At 43.0% G+C, this 20,161-nt stretch overlaps 1 protein-coding gene across 2 annotated transcripts in view; it reads right to left on the reverse strand.

Annotated features, from left to right (window-relative positions):
- CCDC180 (coiled-coil domain containing 180) overlaps positions 1–20,161 on the reverse strand; it is a 115,039-nt gene that overhangs the window by 56,521 nt on the left and 38,357 nt on the right. For both annotated transcript variants that reach the window (XM_089675121.1, XM_089675118.1), the window contains exons 9-15: positions 17,933–18,096; positions 17,356–17,475; positions 15,208–15,287; positions 12,760–12,848; positions 10,877–10,999; positions 9,650–9,823; positions 5,067–5,182 (exon numbers count right to left, since the gene is read on the reverse strand). In XM_089675121.1, coding sequence (XP_089531247.1) covers positions 5,067–5,182; positions 9,650–9,823; positions 10,877–10,999; positions 12,760–12,848; positions 15,208–15,287; positions 17,356–17,475; positions 17,933–18,096 — 866 coding nt within the window. The remainder of the gene's footprint in view (positions 1–5,066; positions 5,183–9,649; positions 9,824–10,876; positions 11,000–12,759; positions 12,849–15,207; positions 15,288–17,355; positions 17,476–17,932; positions 18,097–20,161) is intronic.

Genomic DNA, 20,161 nt, shown 5'->3' on the forward strand with positions numbered 1-20,161 from the left:
AACTGTCAGGTTTCGGGGCTGTCACTGAGCAACTGACACTGTACTAATGGCACTGGGCAGGAAGGAGTTAACATGAGGGGCGATCAAAGGATTAATTGTGTGCTGGGTGTGTTTTACTATGGGACTATGTCTGTGTGCTTCACTGTGAGCACACTGCTTTGCATGGCTGTGCACAGCCATCCAAAACAGCATGCCTGAGCTGACAGGAAGGAGTAAACAAAACAGTTTTCCTCGGAGATCCTCGGTAATCACCGGGCGCTGGCGAGTACTCACCAGCCAGGACCCAGTGACTGACAGCCACAGCCGCGCCCCCCCTACCCGGGATATATATATATCGCGTATTTATACACATGATTTTGCGCACCCGTGCCGCCCTGTAGCAGTATTTCTGCTATAGGGCGGTTGGGAAGCAATTAAGTGGGTGAACATACAGGAGTTGGACAAAATAAATGGAAACACTACATGATTTGCAGGTGTGAACGAGTGACTAAATGTTTCACGTTGAAAGCGGAAGTGATGTAACATTCTTTTGCTTCCACTTTGTGATGAGACACCTCGCTTACAGGTGGAAAGTCTCACTTTTGTCATTCACTGCCAGCACTACTAGTAATACGGAGTCACATCAGAGCTTACTGAGCTTCAAAGAGGGCAATTGTTGGTGCGGCTTAGCTGGTGCCTCTGTGACTGAAGTTGCCAATTTATTTGCCATGTAGCAAGGTTCAGTATCAAAGGTTATGACGGCATATACAGTTTCAGAGACAATGTCATCCGATAAGCATATGCGTGGTTGACGTAGTCAACTGACCAGAAGAGACAAAAGAACACTGTGCAGGATTGTGACCCAGAATAAGAAACAACTGCTGCAAAAGTGATTGCAGAGCTCAATCTCAGTCCCATGAAGACTGAAATTGAGCCCTGCTGTCTGTTTTGCAGCTGTTGTTTTTAATTATTATTTTTTTACATCATTTATTTTCTAACACGTTCCTATCCAGCATACAGCAGATTGACGGCTGAGCTGACGTTCCTCCTTCTGAGTGGGCGTCATGTGACGTCCTCGCAGAATGCGCCGCTCACACGGCTGTGGGGCCACGCAGCAGTGCAATCTGTCACCAGCTGTGTCCACCGGACACAGCCGATGACTGATCATTACACCAGCCATCTGCCAGTGTCATCCATTGTACACAATTGTATTGTTGGCTGTGATTGGTCACAGCGATCACATGGTACAGACAGGGCCAATCACAGCTTTGGCCAATCACAGCTAATCACAATTTAAGACACTGAATGAACCAGTTTCATTCAGTAAAAATGGTTTCTCATATCAATGAAATACATTGGTATAAGCCAGCAATGGGCAAACTACGGCCCGCGGGCCGTATACGGCCCGGCGGACCTTTTAATCCAGCCCGCGGAGCTAGGCTCCTCTCACAGTCCGCCCTGAAGACCGGTGTAGCATGAAAATCTGTCTCCTATGAGGATCTGTCCCCCTCGACGTATCTGCGCATGTGCCGGAGATCGCCGATCGGCTGCTAATGCCTGAAACTGGCACATGCGCAGATACGTCGAGGGGGACAGATTCTCATAGGAGACAGATTTTCATGCTACACCGGAACGGCGCGGGACACGGCGAGAGGAAAGGTAAGTGAATTGACACAGGGGGGACTTGGGGACTTAATATGGGGAATGAATTACTATATGGGGGATGAATTACTATAGGGGGGATTAATTACTATATGGGGGATGAATTACTATATGAGGGATGAATTACTATGGGGAATGAATTACTATATGGGGGATGAATTACTATGGGGGATGAATTACTATGGGGGATGAATTACTATATGGGGGATGAATTACTATAGGGGGGATGAATTACTATAGGGGGGATGAATTACTATAGGGGGGATGAATTACTATATGGGGGATGAATTACTATAGGGGGGATGAATTACTATATGGGGGATGAATTACTATAGGGGGGATGAATTACTATAGGGGGGATGAATTACTATATGGGGGATGAATTACTATGGGGGATGAATTACTATATGGGGGATGAATTACTATATGGGGGATGAATTACTATAGGGGTGTGAATTACTATAGGGGGGATGAATTACTATAGGGGGGATGAATTACTATAGGGGGGATGAATTACTATATGGGGGATGAATTACTATGGGGGATGAATTACTATATGGGGGATGAATTACTATATGGGGGATGAATTACTATGGGGGATGAATTACTATATGGGGGGTGAATTACTATGGGGGGTGAATTACTATGGGGGGATGAATTACTATATGGGGGATGAATTACTATATGGGGGATGAATTACTATATGGGGGATGAATTACTATGGGGGATGAATTACTATATGGGGGATTAATTACTATGGGGGAATATTACTATACTTACTATGGATGACACATACACATCATTCATCTATTCTTGGTCCGGCCCCCGGGTCCAATATATGAACCCATTGCGGCCCTCAAGTCAAAAAGTTTGCCCACCCCTGGTATAAGCAATCAAAATGTGTAAAAAAAAAAATCCTGATTACTTCCCCATAGTACAGTATTATGGTAAAACTGTATTGCTCTGGTCACGGTGTGTTAAAAAAAAATCATAAAAAATAGAAAAAACAATGTAATAAAAAATAAAAGTAAAAGAAAAAAAATATGATTAATATTTTTTTTTTACACACTGTCACCTGTCAATCTCCTTGATCACCGCTACACCAATTATACCATAATGCTGTATTGGACTGTGAAAAGTTTTTTTTGTTTTTTTTTTTATTCATTTTCCAAAAATTTCTGACAAAAAAAATTACAGCTTCACAAAACTCACCATGCCTCTTACTAAATACCTTGGACTATTTTCCAAAAAGGGGTCATTTAGGGGGTATTTGTACTATCCTGGCAATTTATGGCCTTAAGAAATAAGGCCGTCAGTACAACAGGATTGATGGATTTTCAGATATATACCATAGTTTGTGAACTCTATAACTTTCCTACAGACTTCATAATATACACTGATTTGGGTTATTTTCAACAAAGAAATGTAGCAGAATACAGTTTGACCTAAATTTATGAAGAAAGATTATTTATTTGCAAAATTTTATAACAGAAATTAACAAAAACTTGTTTATTAACTTGCTGCCGACCGCAGATAGCCGAATGACGGCTGCACTGCGGTCGGCCAGTTCTGAGTGGACGTCATATGACGTCCCCCCAGAACGCGCTCTCCTGCGTGCCCCAGGGGGCGCGCACCCGGCGATCTCCGTGATCGCTGTGTCCTACGGACACATCTGATCACGTGATGTGGTAAAAGGCCAATCACAGCAGCCTTTTACCACCTGATCAGCGGTGTCCAATGACACGCTGATCAGAGGGAAATGCAAGTGCCGGTTCTCGGCTGCACTTTCCTCACGCTGTCAGATCGTGAGGAAAGTACTGCCGAGAACCGGCAGTTGTCAGAGCGGGGAACGGCACCGATCATCAGGGCACTGATGATCAGTGCCCTGATGATCGGTGCCCAGCAGTGCCACCCGCAAGTTCCGCCCACCTGTGCCCTGCAGTGCGCCCACTAGCTCCGCCCACCTGTGCCCAGCAGTGCACCCACCTGTGCCCAGCAATGCACCCACCTGTGCCACTCTGCAATTTCACACACCTGTGCCCAGAAGTGCCACCTACCTGTGCCCAGCAGTGCCACCCACCTGTGCCCACCCACCTGTGCCCACCAGTGCCACCCACCTGTGCCCACCCACCAGTGCTGCCCACCAGTGCCACCCACCAGTGCAGCCCAGCAGTGCTGCCAGTCAGTGCCACCAGTCAGTGCCCAGCGGTTGTGCCAGTCAGTGCCGCCAGTCAGTGCCCAGCAGTGATGCCAGTCAGTGCCGTCTATCAGTACCCATCATTAGTGTCACCTATCAGTGCCGCCTATCAGTGCTGCATATTAGTGCCGCCTATCCGTGACACCTCATTAGTGCTGTCTATCAGTGCCGGCTATCCGTGCCACCTCATTAGTACTGCCTATCAGTGCCCTTTAGTGCTGCCTATCAGTGCCCATTAGTGCCGCCTATCAGTGCCCATCAGTGCTGCCTCATCAACGCACATCAGTGAAGGAGAAAAATTACCTGTTTGAAAAATTTTATAATAGAAACAAAGAAACTTTTTTTTTTTTTAATTTTTGGCAATTTTTTATTTATAGCGCAAAAAGTAAAGCGCCCAGTGGCGATTAAATACCACCAAAAGAAAGCTCTATTTGTGAGAAAAAAATGATCAAAATTTCATATGGGTACAATGTTGCATGACCGCGCAATTGTCAATCAAAGTGCGGCAGCGCTGAAAGCTGAAAATTGGCCTGGTAAATAAGGGGGTATAAGTGCCTGGTAGGCAAGTGGTTAAATACCACCAAAAGAAAGCTCTATTTATGCGGAAAAAAATGATAAAAATTTCATATGAGTACAGTGTTGCATGACCGGGCAATTGTCATTCAAAGTGCAACAGCGCTGGAGGCTGAAAATTGGCCTGGGCAGGAAGGGGGTGAAAGTGCCTGGTTTTGAAGTGGTTAAACCAGAATTCAGTGTCACTTTAAATTCCTGCCCATCCTGATATATTCAAATATGCACTGGCAGAACTTAGTTTGGCAGAAGATGTTCTGGTATTTGACAGTAGAACAACAAAAAGAGAGACTAAGTTTTAGAAAAGAAGAAGTTTTATCTCAGCTTGTGCAGGGGTTGAGACCCCATGTACAGTCTGGATCTAGAACCCAAGGGATTGAACTGGGATTGACTTGACTAATGCTAAGGTGTTGGCACTGCAGCATGAATATCACTTTGGAAACATTTTAAACCTGGCTCATTTAAATGATCTTTAAGGACTGTGAAATCCAATACAAATTTCAGGCACTTACATCCTTACTATTAAAAAAAAAAAAAAAAAAAAAAAAAAGAAGGAGTAGAGTGAACCTGCACCAGTCAAGAAACGGGTATATTCATCTAGTAAAAAGAATAATGATTACAAACATACTGCTTAGATTAGAAATTATTAGACGGTTACCCAGCTTTAATGTCCTGTAAACATGCCAGGGCCTTGTCCATGAGGACATGCAGTTGTTCCGCAGTGCTCCCCTGCCGCAGACTGTCCAAAATAATGTCAAGATTGGCTTCTCTTTTCTGTGTGTGGAAATGACAGGTAAATCAGTATGCTGGGAATATTATCAGCGTTATACAAATTGTAATGATCCACAACAACCAATCAGAAATCATCTTCTGCTGATCTGCAATGGAGCAAATAAGAAATCTGATTGCTCTTCCTAATTCTTTGTTATAGGTGCCTGCTCTTGTTTATTATAAAAGGGTAGGAAACCCCCCCCCCCACTTTGTATTTGAAAACCCCCCCAAAAAAACAGAAAGTAAGCGGAGCCAGTACAAATCACAGAGATGTAGATATCATTAACCAAAACTGCATTAAAGTGATTGTAGCCCCCCCCCCCTCCTTTTTTTTTTAATTTTAATAAAAATATGTTACACTTACTGGCTCGGCCCTGCCCAACATTCTCCTCACTGGCTGTGATTGACAGCAGCGAGAGCCAATGGCTCCCTCTGCTGTCTCTGAGCCTATGATAAGGGAGAGCCGAGAGAGATGCTGCTCCTGTGTACAGATTAAAGGAGGGTGGGGGGGAGCTGCAATCAGAAGGCTTTTTACCTTAATGCAGAGAATGCATTAAGGTAAACAACCTTCAGACTTTAGAACTACTTTAACTTGCCTTGTTAATCACATCAACCAATTAGGCTACAGCTCTTATATACTTATATAAATACATTTTAAATTAGTTTTCACAATACAAAGGTACAAATGTAAACCAAAACGAATACATGAAATAAACACACCTCATAACACAGTTTGAAGGAGGACCACGAGAAAAAAAGAAGAATGGATGCGTCAACAGTAAGGCCCAACAGTAGGATGTAGAGGTACTAAATAGTGCAAAATGAGAGACCTCACACCCGAGAAATCCAGGTATACCCAATTAACTAAATATCTAGTATGGTAGACAATACGGAAAAGTGGTCAAAAAGTATGGGAGAAAAAGACAGGTGCTTAACACCGTGTTGGAGGTCCAAGGTCAAGCAAAAAAAGTGTGTGGGGGGGGGGATGGGTAAGGAGGGTTGGTGGAAAGGGGAGAGGGGGTAGGGTGCGTAGAGATGGGTAAGAATACAGAGGGGAAGGGGGGAAGGTGATGGAGGAGGGAAAATCACACACCTGGGATGCTACGCCACAGTAATGGGGAGGAGGGTAATCCCCTCTTGTTATCCAAAATCACACATTCCTGCACTGTAGGAGTAAAAATAACAGATGCAATGCCCAACTGGGCTGTGAGTAATCCATCCACAGAGTCCACATTTTCAAAAATAGGTCATGTTTGTCCTCCACTGTGGCTGTCAATTTTAATTTGATCATCGCACCATCAAACAGATTTTAACTTCCTGAAAACTCAGAGCAGGGGACTTCCATGAATGAGCAATAGTTTGTTTGGTGGCATTAAAAATGAAACCAATTAGTTTTGCTGCTTATCAGCATACAGCCTGAAAGGGCTTATTTGACAAGGCCTTGGATGGATCTTTCACTGGAGGACCGTGTTTATTAGTGTGTAAAATCTAATCCACAACCACCAGTCCACCATATATGTACCATTGCTCCCTCCCTTCTACACCCCCTAAAGCAGAATGGAAAATGTCTGGGGACATATTTGGATATGCAAGCGAGGGTTAGGTACCAGCCTGTTAAAACTTTATAAGAGTTTTCCAACGCTAATACATTTCTATAGCTGGAAGCCATAGAAGACCAAATATCCCTCCAGTCCTCCTCCGGAATGACCACACCTAGCTCTTCCTCCCAAGGTGGCAAATACTCAAAGGCCACTTCATTAGGTACACCTTGCTAGTGTCAAATATTCCCCATACCATTACACCACCATCACCACCAGCCTGAACCATTGATACAAGGCAGGGTGGATCCATGCTTTCATGTTGTTTACGCCAAATTCTGACCCTACTATCTGAATGTTGCAGCTGAACCAGCCTGCCCATTCTCCTCTGACAATATCAAGGCATTTTTGCCCACACAACTGCCGCTCACTAGATATTTTCTCTTTTTTGGACCATTCTCTGTAAACCCTAGATATGCTGGTGCATGAAAATCCCAGTAGAACCCCCGTTTTTGAAATACTTAGATCAGCCTGTCTGGCACTATCAACCATGCCACGCTCAAAGTCACTTAAATCCCCTTTCTTCCCCATTCTGATGCTCTGTTTGAGCTTCAGCAAGTAGTCTTCATCACGTCTAGATGCTTAAATGCATTGAGTTGCTGCCATATGATTAGCTGATTAGCAATTTGTGTTACCAAACAATTGAACAGGTGTGCTCAATAAAGTGGCTGGTGAGTGTATATTTTGCTTTTAGGCTACGTTTAGAGGAGTTTATGGATGCATATCGAAGCAAAATGAAGCTCGGAGAGTGAGGGTCAGAGTGACACTTCAAACCATGTGAGAACCGCTGGAGTGTTCTAGTTAACAGAAAAGTCTTTACAAAGTACCAGAGTTGTATGTAATTGCACATTTTTCTTGGAGGTGCCTCATGTTTTTCTTTAACCACTTTCCCTCCTGAGGATTTACCCCCCTTCCTGACCAGGCCATTTTTTGTAATACAGCACTGCGTTACTTTAACTGACAATTGCGTGGTCATGCAACGCACCCAAATGAAATTTCTGTCCTTTTTTTCCCACAAATAAAGCTTTCTTTCGGTGGTATTTGATCGCCTCTGCGTTCTAATTTTTTGCTCTAAAAACAAAAAAAGACCGACAATTTTGAAAGATTTTTTAAACATGTCAGTAAAAATTTTTAAAAAAATCAAATTTCATCATAAATTTAGGCCAAAATGTATTCTGCTACATGTCTTTGCTAAAATAAAATCCCAATACGTGTAAATTAATTGGTTTCCATGAACGTTATAGTGTTTACAAATGGCGGTATATATACACTGGAATTTTTTTTTTCTAGTAATGGCGGCAATCAGCAACATATAGTGGGACTGTGGCAGGCATTCTGACACTGGGGGGAACTGACTTGGTGTCATTGACACCAATACAGTGATCAGCGCTAAAAAAATGCACTGACACTGTACTAATGGCACTGGGCAGGAAGGGGTTCACATCCATGGCGATCAAAGTGTTAACTGTGTGCTGTTTAACTGTGTGCTGTGTGTACGCTTTACACTGTAAGCACACTGCTTTGTAAGGCTCTGCTATGCAGAGCCATACAAAGCAGTGTGCAGGAGCTGACGGGAGAGATCTGTGTTATTTATACACAGGTCTCTCCTCCATCGGTGATATTCGCCAATCACCTGGTACTGGCAGGGAATCACCGTCTGGGACCCGGTGATTGACAGCCGAGGCCATGAATGGCAGCGTGGGTAGGGCGCATGTGCCCCCTACTCAGAACTGCAAAATCACATATATATATATATATATATATATACACACGTGATTTTGTTCAGCCATGCTGCCCTGTAGCAGTGATTCTTCTATGGGGTGTCGCAGAAGCGGTTAAAGTAGGAGGGATCGAACCCCGGGGGGGGGGGGGGGGGACATCAGGCAGTGGATAAGATTTAAAAGTAACAAATGAGGTGAGATAAGACCACTCAAGTACTTAATGGATTCCCATAGTGTAAGGGAGTGCACTAAAGAAGGGGCAAGGGGAGATGGTTGGTGAGTGGATGGGAGCTGCATCAGCGAGGACAAGGCTGTGTTAGCAAAACAGAGATTGCGGTTTTATAAGTGGCATGTAGGTGTGTGAGTAGGGTAAACTGAGCTGCCTTATACTAATAGTAAGTGACCCCTAGACCTCTGCTGAGTTTATGTCAGTAGAAAGTGTGTTTCATATAAATTTAAGGATTTTATTCGGAAGAACTCATAGTACTGTCATTGGTATGGGGATAGGCAATACTCTGAAGTAATACAAAAGCTTCAGAAAGAATGCCATCTTAATGGCCTTTAGCCTCCCCAGCCTGGAAATGTGGTATCGGGTCTATGTGCGTAAAAGATGGACTAAGGATCTGATAAGCAGAGGGTAGTTAGCCTGATATAATGTATCGTAGGTACTGTAGACTTCAGAATTATTCCCAAGTACTGAAATTGGATAACCCACGAAAAGGTGAAAGAGCGTTGCAGGGTAGACAGGGTTGCAGGGCTCAGAGAAATGTCCATTGCCATGTACAACTCTTATTTTCCATGTTCAAGTTACAACATAAAAGCAAAAACCTGACTGTTTCAGTTGGCAAAACCTTCATTCTTTATTTCCTTTTATATAGGTCCAATAAAAACAGAAAGAGGAAGGCAGGCTCAGACTTATAGAAAGACAAATAGGCTTGCACACTTTTGCACAATTTGCAGGGGTGGCATCCTGTCATTATTTTCCAATTAAATATTGACTGCATGAATGAAACAATAATGAGAACATGGAGATAAAACTTATGTATTGTGCAGTCATAAATCTGGCAATGGGGTGGTACGGTAAGATCAGTCTGTGGGGAGAATATACCCTAGAGGAAAGGAGACAAGAATAATACAGGAGTCGATCGTACCTGATTTTCTGCATCATGCTTCTTGCGACAATAGTCTAAATTTTTCTGCAGGGCCTTTTCTTGTTGGGCGAGTCCAATTTGCAAGACATCCCAAAGATGAACCGCTTTTTTGGCATATTTAAACAGTTTGTTTGTATGTGAGTCTATTTGCTTTGATACAGTCATCATTGCATCCTAAAATGTTAAGCAAGAAGTGAATTAAAGCAAATGTTCCAGTAATTTACAAGTCTGATTTAATAAATTCACCATGTCATAATATACAACACCTATATAATTTAAAAAATACGGTAACTTTTATCATGTGGCTGTGCTTAGGCCTGAATAGCATAATTTGGAAGAGTGATGTAATCAGTTTGCTGCAGACAAGAGGGACCACTTTCTCAGTTGCCTTCCTGTCTGCCACAATGTTCAGTCTGAAAAAGTGCAAAGTGAAATAAGGTGGTGAAGGCTTAGCTGTGTGAAACATTTGTACACACAAAAAATCTAAAAGCTACTGTGCATGATTAGGTCATTTATGGGCCAGCTTCTTACTCTAGGAAATAAATGATTGCCCTGGATGATGCCTGAACAAAGTTGTCCCTGTCTTCTTGAGAGAAAAACAGATAAAAGCATCATTGGGAGTAGTAATGTTATAGCTGTGGAAGGTAATAAATACCTAGAAATGTTACATTTACATGTTATTTAGCATACATGCCTTTAAAGTAAAACTAAAGCCAATTTGTTTTTTTTTTAAGTTTTGGATAGAATAGACAACTTGTCAGAGTTTTATTGCTATCCATGTGCCTGTTAGGAAGATTCACCCTCTCTATTTGTCCTGTTTACTGTTGTCACTGAGAATGACAGTAAAAGAAATAACCACATTTCGGGTTTTCACTGGAACTGGAATAGATTGGAAATCTTCCAATGGGGATTCCCCCACTTTGGAGGGCTTTTCTCACACTTCCTATTGCGGCTATGGAACAGGAAGGGAAGGGACACAGATGACAAAAAAAAAAATACAGGAGTTATAACCCTCCCTTACTCTGTACAAAATTTAAAAAAAAGTTTTGCCTTCAGTTTTACTTTATTTTGAAAAATGTTGCTATGTTTCACAGGACATCACAGAAAGGTTTATTCAGCAAAGAGGGACTCAGCTTTCCTGAAACTGAATTGGTGTTATGTTACATGGTAAGTTTAGACAAAACAGTACTAGCAGAGTTCTTCAAGTGTTAGTACTAGAAGACATACAGAGAAGAGTTTTTGTTCTTTGTCATATTTTATCTGGAATTGTGCGGTGATTGGGGAGAGCTCTTTGGTCAAGATTGTCTCAGCCTCATCTTTGCTGCAAATGTTCAAATTCATCAGTTGGGCCTGGAAATAAGAAACAAAACAAGTTCTGTACAAGAACTGACCAAATTGAATACAAGGCAATGAGGGAGATTTACTAAAACTAAAACTGATACACACAGAGTCTGGTGGAGCTGTGCATAGTAAGCAATCAGCATCCGGGTTTTATTGTCAAGGCTTAAGGCTAGGTTCATATCTTTGCGTTCCTGGGGGGCCACGTTTTGCGCGGGCACGAGAGCTCATTCAATTGACTGGACTCCTGTGCAATGGGACACACAGGAAAGAAGTCCCTGCACTTCTTTGGAAAACGCAGCCCACGTGGGAACCTCGGTTCCCAGTACGGTTGCGATTTCCAGTACGAGCAGCGTGCCATTAAAATTAATGGCACCTGCCCGTGGGTCCACATTCCTCTGTGCGGGTCGGGCAGCTGTACGGATTGTTGTGTGGATCCGCAGTGGCACCACCCGCACAGATGTGAACCAGGGGTAACTGAACAAGCTGAATTCAGAAGCTGATTGGTTACTATGCACAGCTGCACCAGTTTTAGTAAATCTTGCCCAATATCTTGTTTGCATACGATAAAATACTGTAAGATATAAAATATTTAGATGCCAGAGGCATCCTATGCACACTGATGCCAAAATCAGGTTTCTGATTTGCAAACGAGAAGCTCCTTTCATATTTGGAAGTTCTGGCTATAGTGGTAAAAAAATTACCTTTTACTTGGAAATTAGCTGAAGGATGATATTTGGTTTAAAAAAAATATTCAAATTGAATGCCTTGGGTCCACCAGCATATCATTTACAATGCATGATTATTTCCCAAACTGCTGGCTCAATCACACGAGCGCACCGATCCATATGCCAGTGCAAAAAAGCTTTCTTCACCTGCGCAGGATGTGCATGTGTTCTGTGCAGAGTCTTTGTAGAAGACTGTTCAGATAAATGGCAATCAGCCAGCTGCACAGACCTGCGTGGATCTCCATACGCATCCTGGAGTGCACATCCGTGCAGGTTTGATGCACAAATCGGAATGTAGACAGACTGGGGTTTATTTACTAAAGCTGGAGAGTCCAAAATCAGACTCCCTTCTGCATAGAAACCAATCAGCTTCTAACCTCAGCTTGTTCAATGAAGCTTTGGCAATGAAACCTGGAAGCTGATTGGTTTCTATGCAGAAGGGAGTCTGATTTTGGACTCTCCAGCTTTAGTAAATAAACCCCACTGTGTCCAGATCTATGCATGAAACTCGCATGGATTTACACTCTGGGCTACATAAGGAGATCCATGCAGCCTGACCTTGTCATTGATTTAAACAGGGTGCCTGCAGGGGTCTGCACAAAACACCCATGCCTCCCACATGGGTGAAGATGGCCCCTTCTCACGAACATACAGCTGGTGCTCTCATGTGAATGAGCCCTTACAGGTTTCCATTGTCCAGTCATAATGTTGTCTTTGTCTTCTTAATTAACATTGTAGCTTTGGGAAGCCCCCCTGGAGGCATAGGTTACATAAACATTCTCCCTCTAGTGCTTGCCCTTGACAGGTATGCAAGTATGAGCATATTTTTCCCACAAGGTTGTGCTGCACATAAATTTCTGCTCTCGCAGAGTGCTATCCACAGTGAAACTGAATAGCACTAGTAAAAAAAGACCACAGAATACAAAGTTTGACCAATACTGGGCACAATGCAATGAATATTTGGTATAATGCAGGTTAAGCATCACAGCACTAAATTACCAAATGAAACAAACAACAACTGTACCAGTGTAATGGAGAACTCACTTGACATGTATCTGCTGCTGTTGAACATTGTTGGATGTTGTCCCTCTGGAGGTTGTGAAGTCTGTCTAAAAACTGGGTGTTCACAGACTCTGCACAGAGGAGACATCAGAAACAAAAATGTGCTTTATTATAGATATTCCCTCCTGAAACAAGGTGACCTTTACAAAAATCTATGCTCACTAAAGCCAATGTACATTTTTTATATAAAGTTTATCCAGAACTTTAAGCTGAACCACGTGATATATTGTGTAAATAAGAGTCATGTGTATTCTTACTTGAATCTTAGTGTGCATTGTGTGTTTCTTGTAGATCTGTGCAGAAATCCAGTGTGAAAGTTTGTGTGCAGGACCTTTCTGTAATAAAGACTGGTCACTGCTACTTTCTCTTCTTGTGTGAGGTGAATGGTCTTGTCTCCACCCCCTCCTATAGTTTTTTACAGGCAGCCTGCAGTGGGTGGGCCTTCTGGGCCCCTTCCACAGCTCTACTCTCTGCACAGATTATTTACAACCCAGTGATAATATCACTGCTATGCAATATCTGGGTTTCTAAAGGCATTGGGTACACACAAAGTAGATTTATTTTTTAATTTAAATTTTTGTGCCAAGAGTTCAGCTTTAAATGTCAAAGAGACTATTTCAGTGTATATTAATCTGCAATAATTCAGTAAATATGACTATTCACTATTAACTACTAGACCAGGGATCTCCAAACTTTCTAATAAAAGCGCTAGTTTATTGTCCTTTAGACTTTAGGTGAGCCGGACTGTGGCCAATAGCAGTGGAAATTTTCCTGGCATCAGTGGGCATAAACATCGCCACATTTGGTATTAGGGGGAGGAATAGTGCCCCATTGTAATCAATGGGAGGAATAGTGCCCCATTGTAATCAATGGGAGGAATAGTGCCCCATTGTAATCAATGGGAGGAAAAGTGCCCCATGATTGTTGTCAGTGGGAGAAATGGTGCATTGTTGGTGTTAGTTGGCAAAATAGTGTTTCATATCAGAAAAGAATAGTTCCCCAAGAGCCAGATAAAGGCAAGCAAAGGGTCGGATCCAGCTCCAGGGCCGCAGTTTGGAGACCACTGTACTAAACTAATAAACATCATCAATGCACTGAAAGCAAGAAAGAAAATCTTCTATATAACTCATAGGAACCAGATGACCCTCTGAGGACGTGCATCGCACGAAACGCGTCAGGGGGGGCTACAGCTCATGGACATCTAGCCACTTCATGTGGCCAACTATTTATGGTCAGTACTCTTGTTTGTTTACCCCCTTTTTGACTATTAAACGCAAGTCAAACAGTATTACACTATGTGGCGTCCTTCATTGGGCTCTCTCTGAGAGCACCATCTCCCACAGTACTTCTTTGGACCAAGGAGTTCCCTGACGCTCACACGTTCGGATGCTACTTGGCCACCTCTCCTTGCGGTGAGACAGAGGATAGGACGCAGTGCGACCTGACCAGAGCCCTGATGCTGGAGTGATCTTGCAGCAGCTTTTTCCTTACATGCGTTATTTTAACGCACCTCTGGTGAGTGCGCACTCTATCTGTTTTCCAGGATTTCCTTTACCTTTTACTACCACCACTCTGGGACGAGAACTTTATGTGTGCTCTCAGCACTCTTTATAGACTATATGCATTATTCACCTGTGTGGCATATCTGTTTGACCACTGATATTTATATATTTTATAGAGAAACATTTATATTTTGTTTTTAGCGCTGCACCTATTTTTCTTTTATTATTGATTATTGTAAGGAGGATTGGTTGCCTTTTTTGGTGTTCTAGCTGCTTGTGCTCTTTTGCCTGTAGCGCTCGCTATACTTTTTTCACACAGCTGTAGTTTTACCTGAATTATTTTACAGGGAAATTGGTAAGACAGCATGACATAAGGAAAGAGAAAGATGAGAGATGTGCAGCAGAGAAAGCAGAGAAAAAGAGAGAGAGAAAGAGAAGGAAAAAAAACAGAAGTGGGGAGGCGAAAGCATAGGAAAACAGAGAGGGGGTATAAAGACACTAATGGGGCAAACGAGCACAGTGGCTAAGTGGTTAGCACTTCTGCCTAGCAGCACTATGGTCATTGGCTCAAATCCTAACCATGGTACTACCTGCATGGAGTTTACATGTTCTCCCTGTGCCTGTGTGGGTTTCCTCCAGGTACTCCAGTTTTCTCCCACACTCCAAAGACATGCTAGCAAGTTAAATGGCTCCTGTCTAAATTCTCCCTAGTACATGTATGGATGTGTGTTAAATAGAACTTAGATGGTGGCTCCTTGAGGGAAGGAACTGAAGTGAATGGACAATATATAGGTAAATTGACAGTGCTATATAAAAACCTGTAATAAATAAGATAGATGGGAGAGAGAACCAAAAGGAAATAAGAGTGGAAGGACAATTTAAACTGTATTTTCAGTATTCACACAGCAGGCACAGTGTTCTTTCTTACCTATCTCCTTATTTAAGTCCAGAAGAGACTTATGCCATTCAGCCACTGCTGTCTTTGTACAGGTCTCAGGTATGAAATCACTAAGAAAAAGAAAACTAAGTTCAGTGCCACAAATTCAGAGATGCGTTAAAGAATCTGTCTTTACTTGCTGATCTACAAATTATTTCACTGCAATAATTGAGCTTTAAGTAAACAACTATAAAAGCAGATATTGCCATCTGTGAACACCGCTTGTTGAGATAATTAGTAGATTCAGAGATCTACGCGACCATAATTTTAGGCGAATCTCAACTTTTCTTGTGGAAGGCAACCTTGACCCGAACCCTACCAAACATTCCAATTGGACTTGTGTAATAGGTAGGCCTCTATGACAGGGCTCACAATTTCAAGTCTTGAGCTAGCCAGGACGTAGCCTCCCTAGCGGTCTGATTATGTCCATATTTCTTTGCTCAAAGCGGTACATTTTTTTGTATGGAAATATGTAGTTTTTTTATTATAGGCCTGTAATTTTTAGGAATAATTCACTGAAATCTGTCCAAACAAGAGTCTAGTAAACATCCCGGGTATGTTAAAATTTGAAACACGAAATCATAAATTATCATTTAATAAATAATCATAAAAAATAATAATATAATAAATTTAATTCAATAATATAATCAAACCAAAAACACTGAAATTTGAAATATAGCGCCAAGTTCGCACATCACTGAGCAAAGTCGCAAAATCGTTTTCAGTATCTGATGACGAATTTCCCCACGAATCATTATCACTCAATTCTGCAAGTAGTTCTAATTTACTATCGCTGTTCTCGAGCCGGTCTAAAACCACTTTTGACCTAAAGGGACGCTTTTTGGACGCCATGGACATTTCTCAGTTTCCAGGCAGAAAGAACAGTAAAAATGCAGGCAGGGCACAGGACAAAGCACTAGGGACAAAATGTATGTGAAATGGTTTGATATAGTAATGTTTTACTATGTGATTTTAGTGTATTTAGTGAATGTCACTTTTAAAATTTTAAAATTTCCCACCAGTTCCGTCCCCGTACGTCCTGACGTCGCAGGGAACGGAACCCGGAACACAGATGCCGGCATCGGCTGGAGGACATTGCCAGGGACACTGCAGGGGGGACATCGCGGGAGCACAGAACAAGAAAAGATCCCGGATCAACGCTGCAAGGTATTCCCGAGTGTAGGAAGGGACGGAGAAGCGGTGGAAAGAAGGAAGGGAGGGGTGGAAGGAAGGGAGGGTGGAAGGAAGGGTAGGAAGGAAGGGTGGGAGGGGTGGAAGGAAGGAAGGGAGGGGTGAAAAGAAGGAAGGAAGGGAGGGGTGAAAGGAAGGAAGGAAGGGAGGGAAGGGGGAAAGGAAGGAAGGGAGGGGTGAAAGGAAGGAAGGAAGGAAGGGAGGGAGGGGTGAAAGGAAGAGAGGGTTGAAAGGAAGGGAGAGAGGGAGGGGTGGGTTGAAGGAAGGGAGGGGTGGGTGGGTGAAAGAAAGGAAGGAAGGAAGGGAAAGGTGGGTGGGTGGACGGAAGGGAGGTCAGGCTCACATGCTCAGTCAGAAGAATCAGAGCTGTCGGCTGATCTGTGTACAATTTCCCACCCACACATCCTCTTGTAAGAAGCTTCTTGGACTGGAGTGTGGGCAGGCACAAGTAGAGGCAGAGCAGATCCAGCCTATCTCCCCTCTTCTCCTATTGGTGTAAAGGATGGGGGGAGGGGCTGGGCCCTGAGGAGCATACAGCAGGAGGGCCAGGAAAGAAACAGAACGATCGGGGATGATCAGTGCAGCGGTGGGGGCAGTGACAAGCAGCGATCTCCTGTAAGTCTTTCAATGAAGCAACTGGAAGCCACTTCTCTTATTCTCCCTCCCATGGCTTTCAGCTGCTTCTTTGAAAGCCATGCAGGTGTTTGGTACTTGTAACTGCCCCCACCGCCGCCCCTCCCACACATCCCTAGTCCTGGCGCTGCTTGCCCTCACCTTATTTCCACTGATTCTCAAAAGTTGAGGCTTGGAAATTATGAGGTTTATTTGGCACAGGACGTGGGGTATATTACCACACCTAAATTGATCAAAAAGCAATGCTCTATCATGCTCTTTTTGATAGCCTTTGCTACACATGTCCCTGTGCTACATGAGAACCACTTAGAGTACCTGACCAAATGCAGCAGCTGAAGCCTTCTGCTATGCAGTGACTGGTGCTGATCTATCAGCAAGTCAACCTCCCTCTTGACACTACCAGGCATCTGGTTCATTTCCGTCTCTGCAAGCACCCTGTAGAACAAATAATAGAAGAGAGTTGTACCTTGTTGTCCATTGACCAAAGCAGGATATCATAGGGTTGAACTGATATCTTCTCTTAGGACAGATTTGCTCATTTTCTTTTTACAGTCTGCCCTTTTGTGGGCCATAAAAAGAGATTATTAATAAAACAAATACAAATTAAATCCACAGCTAATATAGGAGGCACTGTACAAATTGATTCTGAGACCCTACTGGGAGTGCCTAACCACAAATTGCACATCATTGGTCCAACTAAAGAAGTTACAATTGCAGTCTTGCAAAACAACAAGCACAGGCTGGCTATCACTGAACTAGAATGTGGTGTTTAAAGTGAATGAAGGTGCAATTTACTAAGCTTTAAAACATATGTTTTTTTACTAAAAGAATCATTATTTTGTGCTTGCCAATATAGCTTAGTGAAGGATTACGTATTTTCTCAATAAGATACCTGAATTCAGTTATTACTCTCTCTTTTTCATGGGATTTCCAGGCTTTTATCAGGTCTTGCCACTGAAGGCGCTGAGACCCCTCTCTTTTTAGTTCTGTTTCCATGAGATTCAGAGACAGCTTGGTAATTGCTCTGTGGTTGGCAAGTATGGCTTGATTAATCATCTAGATGTATAAAGCAGAAACAGTAAAAATAAGACACAAACTACAAGATCAAACACAGACTAGAGTAAATAAACTGGTGTGTAGTGGGCTAGCTAACTCTTGTAAATCTGGAAACTGACTCAGGGTCATGCCTACGTGCTGCCTAAGTTTCTCAGCATTTTATATGCAATTGTCTACCAAGCTAACCCAGTCTCAGGAATATGTGCTTACTGGCCCAACTTTACCCCCACACAAAATTGCAGATTTCACAGAGCAGAACCAATTAGTAGGAGGCTGTAGTTCTGACAAGCAATATGGAGACTTTGGAGATACCAAGAACTATAATAATAATAATAACAATAATAATTTATATATATATATATATATATATATATATATAATAAAAAATATTATTATAAAATATATAATAAAAAAACTGGAGATGTCATTGTTGTGGACTATAATAATAATTATAATAAAAGTGTATACGTGTATATATATATATATATATATATATATATATATATACACACACAGTATTTTCTGGGTGTATAAGACTACTTTTTATACTTAAAAATATACCCCAAAAATTGGGGGTCGTCTTATACGCGGGGTATAAAATGTGAACCTTGAGTTTGTTTGGGTCAAGCTGGCTGGATGTGCATACAGTATACCGTGCTGAGCCAAGCTGGCTCAAAACAAATGTCCCTATGACAGATTAATCTGTCAGCCCACTGGATGTGCGGTATATACAGTATATACAGTAGCCAAGCGGTTTAAAAATGTACCGGTACGTCCCTACTGTAATCAGCCCGCTGGATGCGTGTATGTACGGTAGCTGCGGCTACATACAGTATACACTGGGCCAATCACGGTGAGTGATGTATTCTACTAATGAATACAAAGCCTGCTCGGATTGGCTGAGTCAGAGAGGTGGGCTGGTGATGTCACAACCTCAGCCAATCCGAGCAGGCTTTGTATTCATTAGTAGAATACATGGCTCGCTGTGATTGGCCCAGTGTATACTGTATGTAGCTGCAGCTACCGTACATACACGCATCCAGCGGATTCATTACAGTAGGGACATACCGGTATGTTTTGAAACAGCTTGGCTCAGTATACTGTATATACCGCACATCCAGCGGGCTGACAGATTAATCTGTCATAGCAACATTTGTTTTGAGCCAGCTTGGCTCAGCACAGTATATTGTATGTTTTTAAATAGTGTTGCCTCAGAAGGGGGGTAGTCTTATACGGCGAGTATAGCCCAAAACCTATGTTTTAACTGGAAAATTAGGGGGTCGTCTTATACACCCAGTCGCCTTATACGCCGGAAAATACGGTATATATATATATATATATATATATATATATATATACACACACACACACACACATGCACACACACATACACACACATACATACTGTACCGTATTTTTCGCTCCATAAGACGCACTTTTTTCCCCCCAAAAAAGGGGGGGAAATGTCAGTGCGTCTTATGGAGCAAATATGGAGCGGCCGGTCCAGTATTTCCACCGCGGCCGTGTCAGAATACCGGGCCGGCCACTCAGCTCTGCAGCGGGACCTTATGGAGATGACTGCTGACCTTTGGGGAGGTGGGGAGCGGGTACCCGAATTTGACAGGTACCCGCTCTTACTTCTTTGTTCTTTGATCTTACCTGTTCCTCTATCCAGCGGCGCGCTGTCTTCCGGCTTCTGTAGTGTGGGCACTGGGCATGACAGCCGGGTGCCAAGTGCGCATGCGCAAGAAGCGGTGCTTTTTGTGAATGGTAAGGCGGTACCTGGGACACATGACAGATCCCAGAAGCCGCCGGACCAATCACAAAGCGCAAGTGCTTCTCGCTCATGCGCACTGGGCACCCGGCTGTGCCATTACAGAAGCCGGGAAGACAGCGCGCGGCTGGATCGAGGAACAGGTAAGATCAAACAAAAACTCTGCGGAAGTAAGAGCGGGTACCTGTCAAATTCAGGTACCCGCTCCCCACCTCCCCACCTCCCCAAAGGTCAGCAGTCATCTGTACTGTCCGCAGTCTCTGGTCATCCCTGTGCTGTCCGCAGTCTCTG

Source organism: Staurois parvus, unplaced genomic scaffold (assembly GCF_062004578.1).
Source record: "Staurois parvus isolate SC_StPar_1 unplaced genomic scaffold, SC_StPar_1.0 ptg000154l, whole genome shotgun sequence".
Taxonomy (NCBI): Eukaryota; Metazoa; Chordata; class Amphibia; order Anura; family Ranidae; genus Staurois; species Staurois parvus.